At 35.7% G+C, this 18,275-nt stretch overlaps 1 protein-coding gene across 1 annotated transcript in view; it reads left to right on the forward strand.

Moving 5' to 3' along the window:
- The window catches only part of HHIP (hedgehog interacting protein), a 93,227-nt gene extending 77,032 nt beyond the window's left edge, over positions 1–16,195 (forward strand). The window contains exons 12-13 of the mRNA XM_025386575.1: positions 12,895–13,043; positions 15,917–16,195. Coding sequence (XP_025242360.1) covers positions 12,895–13,043; positions 15,917–16,110 — 343 coding nt within the window. The 3' untranslated portion in view covers positions 16,111–16,195. The remainder of the gene's footprint in view (positions 1–12,894; positions 13,044–15,916) is intronic.
- The last annotated feature ends 2,080 nt before the right edge of the window (positions 16,196–18,275 follow it).

Genomic DNA, 18,275 nt, shown 5'->3' on the forward strand with positions numbered 1-18,275 from the left:
AGGAGAATCACTTGAACCCAGGAGGAGGAGGCTGCAGTGAGCCGAGATCATGCCATTACACTTCAGCCTGGGTGACAGAGTGAGACTCTGTCTAAAAAAAAAAAAAAAAAAAAGCAACTTCCAAGGAAACAGAAAAGGAATTAAGTTTGCCTCCATGTTAGAACATTGTACACACTCTTGGAATACCTTCAGGGATTGAACAGTCACATCTTATGGCAGAGCAGAGTTAAGGTCAAATCAACACCAATCACCCAGTTTACTCAGCCAACTCACAGGATCCAAAAAAGTCTCTAGTACTGAATTCAGTATGCCTTAGCCTGGGGGCTCCTTCAGCTAGCAGTTCTAGAAAACAGATTTAGATGAACTGAACACAAAATATTGGCAATAATTTTACTTTCACTTAGTAGTGCCATCTGAAACTAGTCAAGATTGGGAGCAAGTCTATCTGGGTCAGACAGGGAGTCAATTGGTCTGGTCTCTAAATCTTCCTTAGTGTAGCACCCAGCATAGATTATTTCACCAAACTGTGCCCCTTTGTCCATCAAAAAATATGTAGAAGATGATATTTCTGTCCCTGCTGCATTCTACAGAGGACTGTGAAGATGTTTAAATAATGTATTTTAAACATATTACATTCTTTAGTAATTTTTGTGTGTTTATTCCAGGCATTCCAGGATTATTTTCAGATGCTCTCTCAACTTTTAAGGTTCCTTTAGTTCCAAAATTGGAATAAAGACATCTATGGAGCTTCTAATAACCTTCAATAGAGCCAGGCATGGTGGCTCATGCCTGTAATCCCAGCACTTTGGGAGGCCGAGATGGGAGGATCACTTGAGGTCAGGAGTTCAAGACCAGCCTGGCCAACATGGTGAAACCCTCTATGTACTAAAAATACAAAAATTAGCTGGGCATGGTGGTGCATGCCTGTAATCCCAGATACTCAGGAGGCTGAGGCAGGAGAATCACTTGAATACAGGAGGTGGAAGTTGCAGTGAGCTGAGATCATGCCACTGCACTCCAGCACTGGGCAACAGGGCGAGACTCCGTTTCAAAAAAAAAAAAAAACAACTCTCAATACGTAGTGTTCAAATGTCCAAATTATACCGTGGACGCTCTTTGCTAAATCCTTTCAGAAGTACATAGATGTTCCTAGGGGTGGAAATTAAAGAATTCCGACAAAGTTATGTAACTTCCAAGATTTATTTTTATAGAGCACAAATTTTTTCATAGTATTGACAAATATTCTTTAATTTTTGTTTCAGATGAACTTAAACCAAATGACTTTTTTTGAAACTTTTCCAGGCTTTATTTCTCTAGGAATTTGTAAAGGAAAATTATTCTCCATCATGTTGATTTAATCACTATGTACCCACTCTTGCTATATTTTAACATATCACTTATCTGTTACCCAACCAAGTCACACAGACCATTCCCTTAATAAGGCTATAAATTAACAATGCAAATTCCAGGCTTGAGGGGTCATTTTATAGAAATGTTGTATCCCCAATCTCCTCTGTGACCAATATCAAAAACTGCCCCTCATTCTTCTTCCCCCCATGGCCCACTTACTGCCCTTTGTTTATTGTTTTCTTAATATCTTCATCCTACTTCTTATTAGACTGGATGCTAAAGAGTGTTTTTTTCAAAAAAATCACTTCATAAGAGGAAACCAGTTCTGTTTATCCTTTGCATATGTCTCAGGGAGCCAGCAGGCAGCTCTGCCATCCCAAAGAAAGTTATACATAATAGAGCAGCTTTAGCCCAATAAGCCAGTCTAGTCCCAATTCATCAGTCAAAGTTTTATGCAAGTGGCCCCCCTAAGTTGATAAATTCCCACAGTGCCTGTTGACCCAGCTGCCAAGTCCTCTTGCAGCAGGTGGTGTTTTCATGGCCACCCTGACAGTAATACAAACTGTTTAGCAGCTCCATTGACCTTTCAGCTATTAACAGGGATACAGGCTCCACTAGGGACTAGTTTTCAAACATGACAGAATTTCTTAACACTAGAGGTCATGAACAAGTATATGCCCTATAAAAGTCCATTCAGCATGGTGGATTTGAAGTCTAAGAGGCAAGGAAACATTTTCCACATTTTTGCTATCATCATTATTCTATGTATCCAGTAACCAAAGATGAATATACATGTATCTGTCTGATTATATTCTTTCTCAGTATACTAGATTTCCTGTTGTGGTGCACAATACCTTTTCAACTAACAAATCCCTACTAAGCTGCCATATAGCATCTGAAATTTTAGAGATATACTACAAAAGAATTGGGCAAGATCAAAGTTGAAACTTCTAATGAATGGATAAGCATGCATACATAATAGATGGTAGCAGCCTGAGTATAACTAAAATTTTATTCATACTTTAGTAAGATTTGCATACATGTACATGTGTACAGACATACTGAAACATACAGGTAACACATGCAATATTATGTAGAGCCATCACCTATTTCAGAATAAATAGGCACTATTATATAATAATTTGTGAAAAAAACTTTGTGTGACCGTGTTATTTTAAAGTGTTTATGTCTTGTTTTTAAAATCCATCATATGCTTTTATTCCAAATGCTGACAGATTTGTATTTATAAAATGCAAAACTACTTCTATTTCTCCCCTACTTGAAACCCTTCACTGGTCTCCCACAGCTATTAAAGATGAATCTAAACTCTTAATTTTTCCCCAACTTTAAGGTAAAATTGACAAATAGGAATTGCATATATTTACGGTGTACAACATGATGTTTTGATAAATGTTGTGAAATGACAGAGTCAAGTTAACTTGCATATCCGTCACCTTACATACTTATCATTATTTATAGTGAGAACATGTACCAGTCTTCTTGTGTGTGTGTATATATATCTCTCCTATTTCCTGGAAATGTGACATATGACCACAGCATTCAAAGAAATTCTCTCTTTTATTCTAAGTAGTCTCTCTTAAGCTATGAATTTCAAATCTTAGAATATCATCTTCTTTAGTAATTGGACAGATTGCTATGAAAACTTGACTGAATTGCCACTTCAAACTAGCATTCATTTAAAAAGATATAATATGGAGAATGTGAATGATGAAGAATATATTCTTCAAAGTGAAACTTATATATTGAGTCAAAAATTCCTAAAAGCATTTTCTTTTGCAATTAACACGGCCACAACCACTGCCATGCCCACCACTGTCTCTTGTAGGACAATGCTACAAGTCTGATATTAGTCCTTTTGAATATCTTATACTTTTATCGTAAGGTAGTATATCATCAGCTATTACAGTACCTTAGATAAAGACGGATTTAATGTTGCATTAGATATGTCTAAAACAGTCATGAAAATTTTTTGAAAAGATGTTTTCTAGAGGAAGATGTAGCTTATAAAGAAAAAAACTGCATCTTAGCATCACTTTGTTACTAATTCATTTTGGTTGAGTTAAAAAAATTGTTACTTAAATGGCTTATTTTTGTCAACTGTGACGAATGAATGATATATGAACACCAAAATTTGGAAATTTATCAGGCTAGTCATCTTCAAAATTTGAACTGACATTCGTGTGCTCTTTTATAGGAAAGAAACTTGTTTTAAATTTCTTTTCTCCTTTAAAGCATTTAGTGAATCTTAAATTTCTACCTTTGAATGATATGAAATTAAAACACTGGTAGATCTATTGCTTTATAAGTGGAGAAATGGAGTTAAGAATTTATTTTTTGATGATTTCTAAAAGAAAAATACTGCATTCTTAAAACTTTTGAATGATGTTGTAATACAAGTGTTATTTATTTATTCTCTGTGTGTGTGCGTGTGTGTGTGTTTGAAACGGAGTTTTGCTCTTGATGCCCAGGCTGGAGTGCAATGGCATAATCTCGGCTCACTGAAATCTCTGCCTCCCGGGTTCAAGCGATTCTCCTGCCTCAGCCTCCCAAGTAGCTGGGATTACAGGTGCACGCCACCAAACCCGGCTAATTTTTTGTATTTTTTGTAGAGATGGGGTTTTGCCGTATTGGTCAGGCTGGTCTCAAACTCCTGGCCTCATGCGATCTGCCCACCTTGGCCTCCCAAAGTGCTGGGATTACAGACATGAACCACAGTGCCCAGCCTATTTATTGTATTTGTTAATATTAGTTGTCATTCCCCTGGGCTGTTTTCATTACAATAAAAATAGATAAAATCCAAAAAAATTTCTCTGATTATATTGTTACATAAGCAATAGTTGTGCCTAACATTTTTATCAATTATGGTTTATGAATTAAGTATTTAAGTTAAAAACTTGATTTTGGACATGAAATTCTGAACAGAATGTATTTCCTTTATATTAGGAAGCAATGGCATTGGCTTTTTTATTATACCTTAATTATTTAGTTTTTATTTTTGTGCCATATCAGAGTAAGTACAGATATAATCCAAGATTCCTGATTTGAGTAGCCCTGATTTCATTAGAAGCATTTTTTGTATGTCTCCTGTGTTCAATGATGTGCCACAGATGGAGAGAATGAATAAGAAGTTGGTCCCATCCCCTAAGGAGTTTATTTTTACTTTAAACCAGGAGATTGCATATATTATTAAAATGTAAAACTTATTATTTGAGGTAAAACACTTTGAAACAAAAATACTGTACCATAACACTGTACATTATAAATTGCCAAATTGATGATCCAGAAGTTATTGATGTAGGTAAAATCCACCATTGTTTGGTTTTCCATTTCTATTCTGCTACAGTGTGACTTTCTTTAACACTAATAAGCTCATGTACAAAAGAGAATCTCAGCATAACATGAAAGTAGTTATGTAGCTTTTCAAGCAAGACGTAAGGAGAATTATAGGGAAAGGAACACGCCCTCAGTCTAGCTGTTGCACAGGCAGAAAAAGCCTTCTCAACTGAGCCGTCAATGAAAAGTAAGTCCCTGCACTGGGTTTCCGCCTTTCAAGATGCATCCCACAGCTTTCCATGGCTCTCTTCAGGGTGCACATCCTCTTTTCAGAGTTCCACTTCCATCATCATTTTGTTTTGTGTGTTTCTAATCTTTCCTGAAGTGACCTCCAGCTACTTCTGAGCTGCTCGCTTGGTTGCTCAAACTTTCTTCCAAGGTACCAGCTTTTGTTTTCATCACTGCTGTAGTTACAAAGCTGCACAGATCTTGAGGGGTCTGCCCCAAACCAATTCTTCCCATAAGCCCTTGTCTTAGTCAGCTTAGGCTGTTATAACAAAATACCTAGGTGGCTTAAACAACAGACATTTACTTCCGACCATACTGGAGGAAATCCAAGAGCAGGGTGCCAGCATGGTTGGATGCTTGGTGAAGGTTCTGTTTCTGGTTTGCATATTGCCACCTTCTCACTGTATCCTAATATGATGGAGAGAGAAAGAAAGCAAGCTCTCTGGTGACACTTCTTATAATGGCAATAATCGTATCATGGGGGGTCTATCTTCATGACCTTATTTAAATCTCACTTCTTCCCAAAGACCCCGTCTCATAATGCTGTCATTTTGGGGGTTAGGGAGTCAACATGTGATTTTGGAGGGAAACAAGCAATCCATAACAGCCCACTTATTTTAAGTGCCATTTTGTGGAATACAATATTTTTCAGGAACATGTACATTGAATTACAGTAGAAATGCCTATTTTTTCTATATTCACTGCTCATATTATAGTTGATCAGTTTCTAAAGCTAGGATATTGCAAATATAATGCCACAAATACCTATAGCAATTTGATAAAACTGGACCTTGTCTATCTAAAAGCACGTAACATTAGAATTTAGTTTCATTAATCTTTTCTCCTAGGTTTTTCCTGTAAGATATTACACAACTTTTCATGTCCTGATTTTCCCATGGAAATATATGCATTGAGTTAAGCTGATAAACCAAAGTTGATACAGGAGATCCACATACCCTTTTAGATATTTGTGCACTGTGGTGATGTTTGTGTAGTGAGATTAATAGGACCTGAAATAAAATGTGGGTACGTTGCTACCTTTTTTCCTAAACTAAGAGGGCCAGTTCAGTGGAAAGAACACTGAACCAGGAAAGAGTTCCAGAATTCTCTGTAACTAGCTGTGTGACAGCCACTTAATAGCTTCATACACTTTCTGATCTTTTAAATTTAAGAATTGCAAAGTTGGCCCTCACTCATGAGAATAAAGTTAAACATGAAAAATGTAAGTGGCTTCATTATTTGCTTTTATTATGGTTGCATCTTTAACCACAAAAGAAAATTAGATGGATATTTGTGAAATTTCTGACAATCTTATTAGCAGTAGATAGTCAAACCTATGGCTCAATTCACTAAATTACTATTGCTTTTGCCTCCTTTGAAAGGTTTAGTGCCAACTCAGTTTCAAACTGCCTAGGTATTAAAGCCAAGTAACACTGCTTATTAGTGAGCAAGTCAGTTCATCATGTGAGGATGAGACTTTTAAATCGCAGAAATCGTCAAAATGAAGAGAATATTAATCACAAAGAAGACAGCCAATGCCAAGCCCCACTTGTTTTCAGGACATTTCAGAACAGAGAAATTTCTAGACACTATGTGAAAATAAGACAGAACATTAGCTTTATCCATCCTAAACTCAAATTTTAGAAATATTTAGTACAAATTAAAAATTTGAATATGATTTATAAAGTACATAAATTCAGAGTTATCCTTGAATTCAAAGGTTTTTTTTCCTCTTTATTCTAGTATCAGAGTTATTTAAGAATATATAAAACATATATTTCTGCAGCCTACATATGCTATAATGTCAAGGAAGGTATTCCTTAAAAATAAAATGAAAGCAGTAACTCTTAAAACATTTAATTTCTTGCTGTACTTCAAATAGTACTTGAAAAATACCATTAGGAAATGTATGTTGCTGTCAATACTGCCATGAAGTCCCAATGAGATCAATATTACGTGGTTACACAGGAATAGATTCCATTGGCTCTGTTCTTCTACCTGAAATATGATTGTATTATAAATATGTGATTCCTCAGCAAAATTGAGTTTGTATAATGCATTGTTTTTAAAGCTGCTACAAAATGGCTATGTATAGTCTCAAAACATGCGGTAAATCCTTCAGAATACAGCATTCTACTCCTTATAAGTAAACTGACACTGAAGAAAGAAACACCAATATGACCAGGAAAAATTCAGTGAACAGCCAGATTAAAGACAATTGCAAAGAAGAAAAATATCAGTTCGTATACTGCCTTTGAGAAAGGCAATAAAAAGATGACACAGCAAGTACTATACTAGCACTTATTCCTATGCCTAAAGCTCCACAGATGGGAGACAGTAAAAATTTATCCCATCATGAGAAATTTTTCACTTCCTTACCCTTTTTTAGGTAAAAGTGATGAGTATTGGCTTAAAAACGATGAGTGGTCAAGGATAATCATTGTGTATCAAATTGCTTACAGCGTGAGGAAATTCATTAAACCATAGAATCTGCTGTGGCATTCGAAGACTGTCTCCTTGTTCAGGCAAAGACTCCACCCAGTTGGAAGATTTCAGAGCATTCTGTACTTGGAAGCACCTGAATATACTAATTAAAGGCCACGTTGATTCCTCTGGCTGGGAAATGGACCTAAATTAGAAACAGGCCTCACAAACTTGAATATGCATGTGAGTCACCTGACCATTGTGTTAAAGATTCAAAATCAGTAGATCTGGGGTTATGGCCTGAGATTCTGCATTCTGTGGAATGAGGATTTTGACTTATCAGGTTTTCCTAACTCATGAGAATGAAAGAAAGCATGGAAGAAAAGTAGTTTTTTTAAATGTTAGAGTTGCAAGGGTGCCCTTTTCCATGTGTCCCAATGTGTCTATAGATAAAGAAGTAAGATAGTTCTTATGTCACCTACCACCCTTAAACATAAAGCTGTCTAAGAGAGGCTACAGAATTAGTATATCTTCTAATACCTCTATCAGGACTTCACACATAAGTATTACTCTTGATCTGTATATCTTGTTTTACAATGAAATGAATTCAAAATCTAGACACCTCACAAAAATTTCAGAATGAGCTCCTTTCCTTTTTGTTAGACAAAATAGATTTCTGCAGTGCTCATTTGGAAGGGTGGTCCTGCTCAGACAGGATTTATACTTGTACCTCCACACAGAATCAAAGGACTTCCCATGTACTGATTTATTTGTTCATCCCCTAAATTAAATATCATGAAATGAAAACCATTCATAATACCACTACCCAAAGACGTTCACTGTTGGTCTTAGCTATTCACAGAAAGTCATCACCTATAACGTGTGTTATAAATAACTTATGCTTCTCAACTTCCTTTTTTTCAAAAAAGTATCCAAATCTTTATACTACTACACAAAGCAAGCCAAAGTTGGTTTCTAAGAACATTTTTTAAATTTCTGAAAACAGTGCTTTATACATTAAAGAATGTTGGACAGTTTTCTGCACCAGAGTTTTAGCGTTTCATTATTTGTCATGCGTGAAGGGATTAGGAAATATGTTTTCCAGATTTAAATTAAATTCAAGGGCTATGGGGATAGCTGAACGAATAGGCTAGATATATTCTTTTCTACAAGCCTAAACACCCTCTTGGGTAAGTTTTCTGTTTTGAAAGTTACTCTGATTTCATTTAGTAGAGTGAAGGGTCCAGAGGTTTAAAGAGTTGTTGTTTGAAAGAAGAACGAAACAATTTAAATGATTTTAAATCATTTAAGTATATTAAATTAGATTTAATATATTTAAATCAAATTTAATACATTTAAATCTAATGTATTAGATTGTACATTAAAGCACCCAATTTTCCAGTCCAATAAAAATAAGTATGAAAATGGGTGAATGCATCACAGATGTATACCCTAAAGTTTTGTTTAGGTCCTGTCTAGGTGTATATATGTAGCACTTAAGTATATGTAAGATGGTCTATTTCAATATGACAATAATAATAAAGTTTAAAGGTACTGTTTATTCCCTTTTTGTTTCTCTTTATTCCACGTAAAGAGGCCTTGTTCTTTTCAGTGAAAGGGAGAACGTCACCATTACAAAAAGTGATTGCAGGGAAATGGTTGGAATCACCAAAAATCTTTGTCAGATGCTACCATATATTAGAAAATTGAATTTTAATGTGTTGACTTAATTCTCACCCGGAAGAGAAGACAGTCCTGTCTCTTTATCTCATGCTGACTTTGACTTCTTAACCTTCGGTTTATTTACTATGATTGTAATTATTATCAAAATGTATCTTTCAGAATGAGTATAACTGTACCTTGAAAAAAACTTTAAGACAAGTTTATTTAAGCAATAGAGAGAAATACAATAAAGGTTTTGTGTTTATGATATGAAAGTATAGCAATTAGATTTTAAGGATATCCCTCCCCTGAATGGCCCATATTTTCCTGATGTCTTTACACAACAACATAGAAAGGGCGCAAACACCCTTTTAAAATTCCATATTCTCATTAATTTCATTCATTCAACTGATTTTTATTAACCATCTTCCATGTGCAACACATTCTTCTAGGTCCTGGGGAGTCACAAGAGATGAGAGGAAATATTTGTCCTCATGGAGTTCATATTTCAGAGAGTGTGTTTGAGAAAGTTGCTACTATATAAATTCAATTTAATTTCTTTATTTTATTTATTTATTTTGAGATGGAGTTTCACTCTTGTTGCCCAGGCTGGAGTGCAATGGCATGATCTTGGCTCACTGCAACCTCCGCCTCCTGGGTTAAAGTGATTCTCCTGCCTCAGCCTCCTGAGTAAGCTGGGATTAGGCACCCATGACGACACCCAGCTAATTTTTGTACTTTTAGTAGAGACAGGGTTTCACCATATTGGCCAGGCTGGTCTCGAACTCCTGACCTCAGGTGATCCACCCACCTTGACCTCCCAATGTGCTGGGATTACAGGTGTGAGCCACCGTACCTGACCTAATTTAATTTAATAAACATTTATTGACTGACTTATACCGAATTTTCCTATTTCCTATGAATATGAATACTTGAAGAAGATAAAATACATGGTAGTATGTCATCTTTCTATAACATCCCTTAAACTAGTTGCCTCCTCATCTGTGCTTCTATAATACTTCATGTGTGCCTGTATCATAGCAAAGATCACACTGCATTATACTTTTGTGTATGCCTGTTTGTCTTATCCTCAGTGGTCTGTGTGAGGCTCAGGACCCTGTACTCTTTATGTCTTATCCTCCTGAAGAGCTCAGTACTTGCCCAAGTGAATGATTGGACTTGAAGAGGATTGAGTATGTAGCTTCTGCCCTCAGAAAATCTTCAGTGAAGAAGGGAAAAAAATCGATAAACAGCCTATTCCTCACGAGAACCCTATAAGAGACAAGCAATCTTTTATGTAAATGTTCATATTAAGGGAATCTTGATAGAGCAACAGTTTAAAAGAGAGAGGATTGATTTAATATAATAAGTACAGAATGTTATTTATCAACTATGTAGAACAAAAAAAGATAAATTCTCCTGGTATTTAAATAAAACTTGAGGGAATTACAATGTTTGCATATTACAGCTACACAGTCTTATATAAATTAAAGTAAACAAGCCCAGGTGGGAAATAATTACTACATCCGCAGGTAGACAGACATTTACCAAATCTTAGGGGAAAAAAAAAAAAATTTAGAATCTTCTCCCTAATCTGAGTTTCCATATGTTTGAATGTTTGGTGAAAAATAGTCAAAGCATCAAATTGGAGTATCAGCAGGGAAACAGGGGTCAGACACTCTCCCTGAAAGAATTGCCCTTCAGTATCGGATTCCTATTTATCATGTCCTCATTCCTTTCCCCAGTGCCCGTGAATCAGTGTTCCTATACTTTGCCTCAAACAGGCAACATCTTCTAGTTGTTGTTTAACAAAGTTCACCTATATACATGATCTAAATGATGCCATCTCTTTAGATTCACCAGTTTAGGCATAAACCATCTCATGGGGAAGTATGTGAGAGTAGGTACCTGCAAATTTTGCATTGCCTATAACATGTAATAGATTTTTGACATACTCTGTTTCTGGGTCTCTTTTCTTGAATGAGTCAGAAAGTGGGTGAGCAAGTGAGTAAGGAATAGAAATTAGATGCACAGAATTCTGCAATTTCAATGAGAATTTTTGTTTACTGAGTGCCACTTCGTAGATGATCATGGCCTACGACTCAGAAGAATTTCATGGCTACTGAAAAACTGCTCTTCTTGTGGTCAGAAATGCCGCCATTGTCTCACAAATAAAATAAGAATTTTAAATGAGAAAGAAATAGATTATACTTGGGATACTGAAGAACAGCAAGAAGAAGGCAAAGATTGTGTCCTTACTTTTCTTGGCATAGCCGTTTAACATCTTCTCTACCTTATCCCACCCCACCCTTACTCCCAGAAAGACACTTTTGAGGAACACATGGAAACTGTTAATGTTTTTTGAATAAAAATATGCTTAGTGCATAGAATGCCTGCAGGACCTTTCACAGAAATTGACCATTCCTAGATTCAAATAAGAGGCTGAATAGATTTAAGGGTGTTTTGTGAATTGTCATGTTAGCTGCAGAACACAGCACTTTCAACAGAGTGGGACTTTTCTTCAGGAGAAGAGCTAGGGAAGCCACTGTACGTTTTAAATATTTTTGTTTTTAACATATATGGTTTATATGGTTTTGAGTCATTGTAGAAACAGCCTGTGATCAGGCCCCAAATTATTATCACTGTTCATATTGCCATAGGGACATAACAAGGTAACCTATCTCAAAAAAGCCGAGTCTGCAGGGCTTAATTATTTGCTTGTCTCAGAAAGCTCTGTAATTTACCTCTTGAGGTTTTGACCTGTAATGGTCACCTTCTTCTTATGGTACTTAAGGTGTCCATCTGCTTGGCCATCCTAATACTGTTGATTTGACTGTCAATGAAAACATTTGTTTACATTCCTTAACTGAAAAGAATCTTCTCACCGCACTGTGGCACAGGTAACAGCGACTGATAGGAAAGTGCCACTGCACATTTTTTCCCTGAAGATTAGGTAATGAGCAGTTGTGACCATGACTCCAGCCTGACCCAGCTCGAATGACATCTTATTTTAAAAACAGTAAGAAGCATAAAACTCTTCGGAAGGCATCTTGGTTTCCACTCTAAATGATGGCAGTTGTAGAACAATTAAAATCTATGACTTTTTACATTGCAAAGATGTTTCTGTTTGCTACTTTTGGCATTCTTTTTCCTTATAGCAGGACAAAATCAAGTTATTTATATATATATAATCTTGACATATATGTGGATCAAAATCAGATTTTTTATATATATATATAAAATCTTTACATATATATGGAGCTTTCTGTGCATAGAGTTTAAACTTTGACTCAATAGTATACACCCATATATTACGGTCGCCTTTCAAAAAAATCAGTCTAAAAATATTATCTCAAAAGAAATGTAAAATTAAAACAAAAATTGATTCCAAAGCTTTTCAGGCTACAAGTCATTTTGATGAATGCCTTCAGCCCTGTACTACTGCCAACTGTGTCAATAACAAGTGAAACTATCTCAGACACTATTCCTAAACATTTTTGTAGATATGGGGGAAAAGTTTTAAGGTATTTATACATCTTTACTTTAAATATTGCAATTGTTAGAAATTCGTAGTTACCAAATGTGAAATATCAATTTAATTAAAGATAGTTTTCATCAATGGGTTTTGATCAGGATAAAGTCTCTTAGAATGTTTAATGTGTTTAGTAGGGTTACAAACTGGTTAGTTTGTTTCCTCACTGGTATGTATTTCCTATCCTTAGAAAGTTGTAAATCTGAGTGAGTCTCTTAAAGAAATGAAATAAAAGTCTCTCTAGAAAGTAAGAGGCATGCTTTGTGAGCCACAGAATCACTAAATTTCATTCCACTGCTGGTTTTCAACTGGAATACACTTTCAACTGTTGTCTTTTAATGTAGACCTTTAATGCCTGAGGAATGCAGAGCCACGGTACAACCTGCACAGACACTGACTTCAGAGTGCTCCAGGCTCTGTCGAAACGGCTACTGCACCCCCACAGGAAAGTGCTGCTGCAGTCCAGGCTGGGAGGGGGACTTCTGCAGAATCGGTTAGTATTTTTGTTTTCACCTGAAAAGGACTGGGGATGAGTCAATCCTTAGGTACTCAAGAACTCAACACCGATTGTTTCTTCTACAATAATACAGTGTTCAAAAGTGTTTAGCTATTTACAATACTATTAATGCTCATCTGTTTCTGAACTTGTAAGTAAAATCTTGCTCATTTTCTTAATGTAAACAATTCACTTATGTAAGTTAATTATAAATATGCAAAACCTTTAAATGACTGAGTCCTTTCAAAAAGTAAAAAATGCAAATAGCACAACTAGATAATCTCTGTGGGCCTCTCAATCCTGGGTTCTGAGATTTCACACTAGCCAATGACTTAGTGTTTGCCAAACCCCTCTCCAAGCACTAGCATTTTCCAGACACCCCATAAATGCCCTCCCTGCCTTTACTGCTTGCTTTCCTACCACAGCAGACTAAAAACAGGGCTTTTCAGTGGGTGTTATTAAATAAAAGGGGAAAATGCAATTATCTGGAGACATATTACGAGATTTTTTCATGCTTTTTGCCGCTCCCCTGTGAACCATCAACTAGGTGTGCATCTGCTCAGAGAGAGCAAAGGAGATTTATTCCAGGGTTGTTCTAGCCTATAACTTGATAGTTCCTCAATTATGTGCAGTGATGTTTAAGTTCTACTTGGTGTAAAGTCAGAAAATCAGATAAATTTAGAAACCTAGAGTTTAAAATGTGTATGTTGAAAATGCATAATTAACAATCAGCATATACCATCACTTAGAAAAGATTTTGATTTCGGTTATTTCAAATATTAAAATACTTATTGCCAATGAAAATTAAAATATCAGATTAACATTTAATATTATTTATTCATAAATGCTATCTTTTTGTTTGTCCTCAAGATGTATTTCAAAGAATTATAACTATAACTTGTCTATTTTTATATTGCCCAACAAAAATAACCAACATTTAAAACCAAACATAGAGGATACATTTTAAACTTAAATTGCTTCAGCATTAATAACATTATGTGTTTGATTAATACTATGGTTATGTATCTAGGAAGGAATTATCAAAATTAAAACTCAACAGAAAGGAAGTAATCACATTATTTAAAACAAATGCTTACATGTTATTGACCCATCCTCTCTACCTTTTTGTTAGTTGACCAAAAATATGAGAATCAGTATTCAAATGTAATGATATTCAAATTCCTGCTAATATATTGTCTTTCTGCTTTCTTTACTGCCTGACAATATCTACTTTCTCTGCTTTTTTTTTTTTTTTTTTTTTTTTGAGATGGAGTCTCTTTCTGTCGCTAAGGCTGGAGTGCAGTGAGGCAATCTCGGCTCACTGCAACCTCCGCCTCCTGAGTTCAAGTGATTCTCTCACCTCAGCTTCCCGAGTAGTTTGGATTATAGGTGCCCACCACCATGCCCTGCTAATTTTTGTATTTGTAGTGGAGATGGGTTTTCACCATGTGGGCCAGGCTGGTCTTGAACTCTCAACCTCATGTGATCTGCCACCTTGGCCTCTCAGAGTGCTGGATTACAGGCGTAAGCCACCATGCCCAGCCTCTCTGCATCTTTTAGTAACAGAATATAACATACAGTGTCCATTCTGTTATATTCCCTGCTTTGCATTTTGCCTAATCTCTTACGTTACCTGAAGCCTGCTAGTAACAGCGTGTTTAAATGAGGGTGAATGAATTATCTTGAATACAGTTGGCATTGTACAAAGCTTAATAGATACTAATAATAAATTGTGATATAAATGAAAATAGACATACATTGAGTTAACATAAAGTTTTACTCCATGAGGTACTTTCATTTTTACACTGAATCAATTTAAATAGTTTGAATATCTAACATTCACCAAAACCATTCTATAAAAGTAATCTGTTTATTTGGGATGTTTTGGACCCAATCAAGAATTTTATTCACGTACTCACATTGTTTACTCATCTCCCACAGATTTAAAACATAAAATTGTTTATTTTCTGCTTATTTTTTCTTTTCCATGTGTCAAAAACAGACCCCTGGAATTTGATTAATGTATTTGAAAGGTTAAAATAACCCTGTCTTGTCAAAACATAGGGAAATGTATTGAAGGAATTTGACTCCATCCACAGTGACTGTACTCCCCAGATTTAATCAGAAAATGGCAATTTATATATCCAATTTTATGTCTCATTTTAGCAGTATATCTTTATATTCCCCATTTATATTGTAGTGGCAAAAATTCTTTAATGAATAAATTCTGTGCTGTAGGGTAACCCTGAAAAGGTTGGCTCAGAACATCCTTTGTTGGCCAATTGCACTGACTCCAGAAAGGGACTTCAAAATGTCATCAGAGAGCAAAGCATATGCTGTCTGCCCCCTGGAAGCAAGAGGAAGGAAGAATCCAAAGGAGTTTATATGGTGGATATTCCACCTAACCAAAATCCAAAACTGACTGTTCCTTTATGTTACATTGGAGATGCTTGAGCCTCTCTGTCTCCCCGTCAGGCTGGGTCACTCCCATGTTGAGATCCTACCTTGAAGGAATGGGAACAGAGTTTGCGAGGCCCTCTGTAGCGAATGCTCCTGTGGAGCAGAGATTTTGAAGGACTAAAATCTCCATTTTAAATAGAGTTAATTTTGCAAAGGGTTGCAACTGTTTCTCATGATCTCTGCTTCTCTAGAAATGTCTCTCGTTCTCTGCCGAGTTCAGGCCTCCAAATAACTATGGGTGTAAAAGCGCGTTTCCTACTTGTATATTTATCTTTCAGATCATTTTGTAACTATCTCCCTCCTTTGTTCCCTCGCTCCCCTTATTCAGCAATATTTGTAGGTCTCATGCTCAGTCCTGTTTCTGACATACAGAATGAGAGTGTGATGTTCTTGCTCTTTTTCTCTCCCAGCAAAATGTGAGCCAGCATGCCGTCATGGAGGTGTCTGTGTTAGACCGAACAAGTGCCTCTGTAAAAAAGGATATCTTGGTCCTCAGTGTGAACAAGTGGACAGAAACATCCGCAGAGTGACCAGGGCAGGTATTCTTGATCAGATCATTGACATGACATCTTACTTGCTGGATCTAACAAGTTACATTGTATAGTTTCTGGGACTGTTTGCATATTCCCTTCCAATGGGCATTTATTTTTTAGCCTGTCATTAAAAAAAAAAAAAAAAAAAAAAAAAAAGACTGTTATCCTGCTACACACTCCTGTGATTTCATTCTCTTTTATTAATTTAAAAATGATTTCCAGAAATGTGCAGATCCTCTGTGTGTATGTCAGCATGTTTGTTCACATATGCACATACACATACTCATAATCCCTATATGCGTTGTTGCTTAACAGATGATTTTTAAAAATATATACTTCCTTGGGCAGAGTAATTTACACAGAAATTCCACTGTAAATTGATAATGGATTTTTTATGTCACTAGAAGAGATTATTTGACTTCCCAGGAATTTTCTGTCAGTAATCACTAAAGTCAACTTTAATAGAGTTTTGAAACATTACTGTGCAATCTGATGGATCTAATAAAAAAGGTAATATTTTTATATTAAAGTACTATACTAGGAGAGAACGTTTCAGAACTCCCTGGTGAATTTCTAAGTGAGCAACTTGATATAAAATTGTAATCTTCATTTTTGTCAGTGTATCCAATTACAGAATGTTACACTTATCTTTTTATTGGCTGAGAAATCTGATTACTTCGTCTTAATCTCAAGATCGTTTTCAAGTGTTGTATAATTAAATCATAACAGCATATTTTAAAATCAGTCTTCCTAAAAAGTCTGCTTTCATTGTATATTTTATTTAACAATAGGCACTGGGTTTGTGTTACATATTTATATATTTTATTTTATTTTTATAATATAGACATCACCTAGATGAAACACCTTTACCCTGTCCTGTAAAACACTAAAGTTACATTTTTCACCAACTTAATTGGAAAGAAGGGGAGTGAGAAAGCAAACAGTCTTTAATGTGCTGTGGATCTAATCTAGCAAGGTATCCTTGTGCCAACATGTAATCATTAACGACGGAAGAAAAAGCAAGAAAACAGCCAATTCTTATAAAATTCCAGCATTAAACATTTGTAAAGTGCTTTTCACCATAGCAAGACTGTCAGAGTCCATGTTATTAGAATGTTGCAGATTTCCACTGAATCGAACCTCACTGGAGAAGAGCTCACTTGTTTTTTTAAAAATCTTGGCTATGTAAGCTGTTACCTGTACAAATTTTTAACATAATAATTCTTGCCAAATACGACTTTAAATGTACGTGTTCCTTCAGAACTCAATGAAAATATTCTTTGGTTAATGTATCAATAAATTTTCTGTAAATGTTCTGTTCAGGGTTTTAAAGAGATGACATGTTCTGACTTAAAACTGCAAAAAGTCTAGTAGATATTTTTCTTCATGGTTTTCAAAGCCAGCTCTCCACGTTTGGATTTTAACAAAATATAAGGCCTCTTTGCACTACTGAAAAAACACATCTACTCATGACAAGTGCATACCCACTATGGGTGTCCTTCTTCTGTAAACATCCATTCCTCTAGAATCTAAATTGTAGAGCAGTATACATTATGCAGCGCCGGCTGACTTTCTAAACCTGCTCCTTACCTTTAGGAATACAGGCCTCAATTTAAAAAATACATTGTAGCTAGTATTTCTCTACTGTTTTAAGGTGAGAGATTTGCAATTAAAGCCCAGTAAGCATTTATATAGAAGCCACAATGTAGAAAGATTGGTTAAGTACACTGCTCTTGTCTTCCATATATGATTACTTAAGTTTCAAGTGACCTCATGCCAAATGGAAATGGGTTGAGAAATCTTGGTTCAGTGCTTAGTGAACAATAGCCTGCATTAAAAAGTGCATGCATAATTTTGCACAATTTAGATTCAATTGACAGTCTATTCAAAGAAGTCTCAGGATTAAATGAGCATGGAGACCAAATTGCCCTCTTACCCCAGAAAAGGGGTGGTCCCTTCTAGTCACACTAACACTTCATTGGCCCAACAGTGTGACAAATCTTGCAATGAACCATGCAGTAGCCTGCATCTGTAGGTTAATAGCAATCTTTTGTCTCCATTGCTTTCTCTTCACAGCCCTTTTACTGAATTCCATCACAGAAAGTTTTACAATTAAAAAAAAAATGTCCTGACAACCATTTTTGTAAATGGACCTTACCATCTAATCGTCCCTTATTCAACGTGGGTGACATTAACAAAATGTGAACTTCTTGTGAGGGAGCCAGCTGTCTAAATC

The sequence above is a fragment of the Theropithecus gelada genome, chromosome 5 (assembly GCF_003255815.1).
Source record: "Theropithecus gelada isolate Dixy chromosome 5, Tgel_1.0, whole genome shotgun sequence".
NCBI lineage: Eukaryota > Metazoa > Chordata > Mammalia > Primates > Cercopithecidae > Theropithecus > Theropithecus gelada.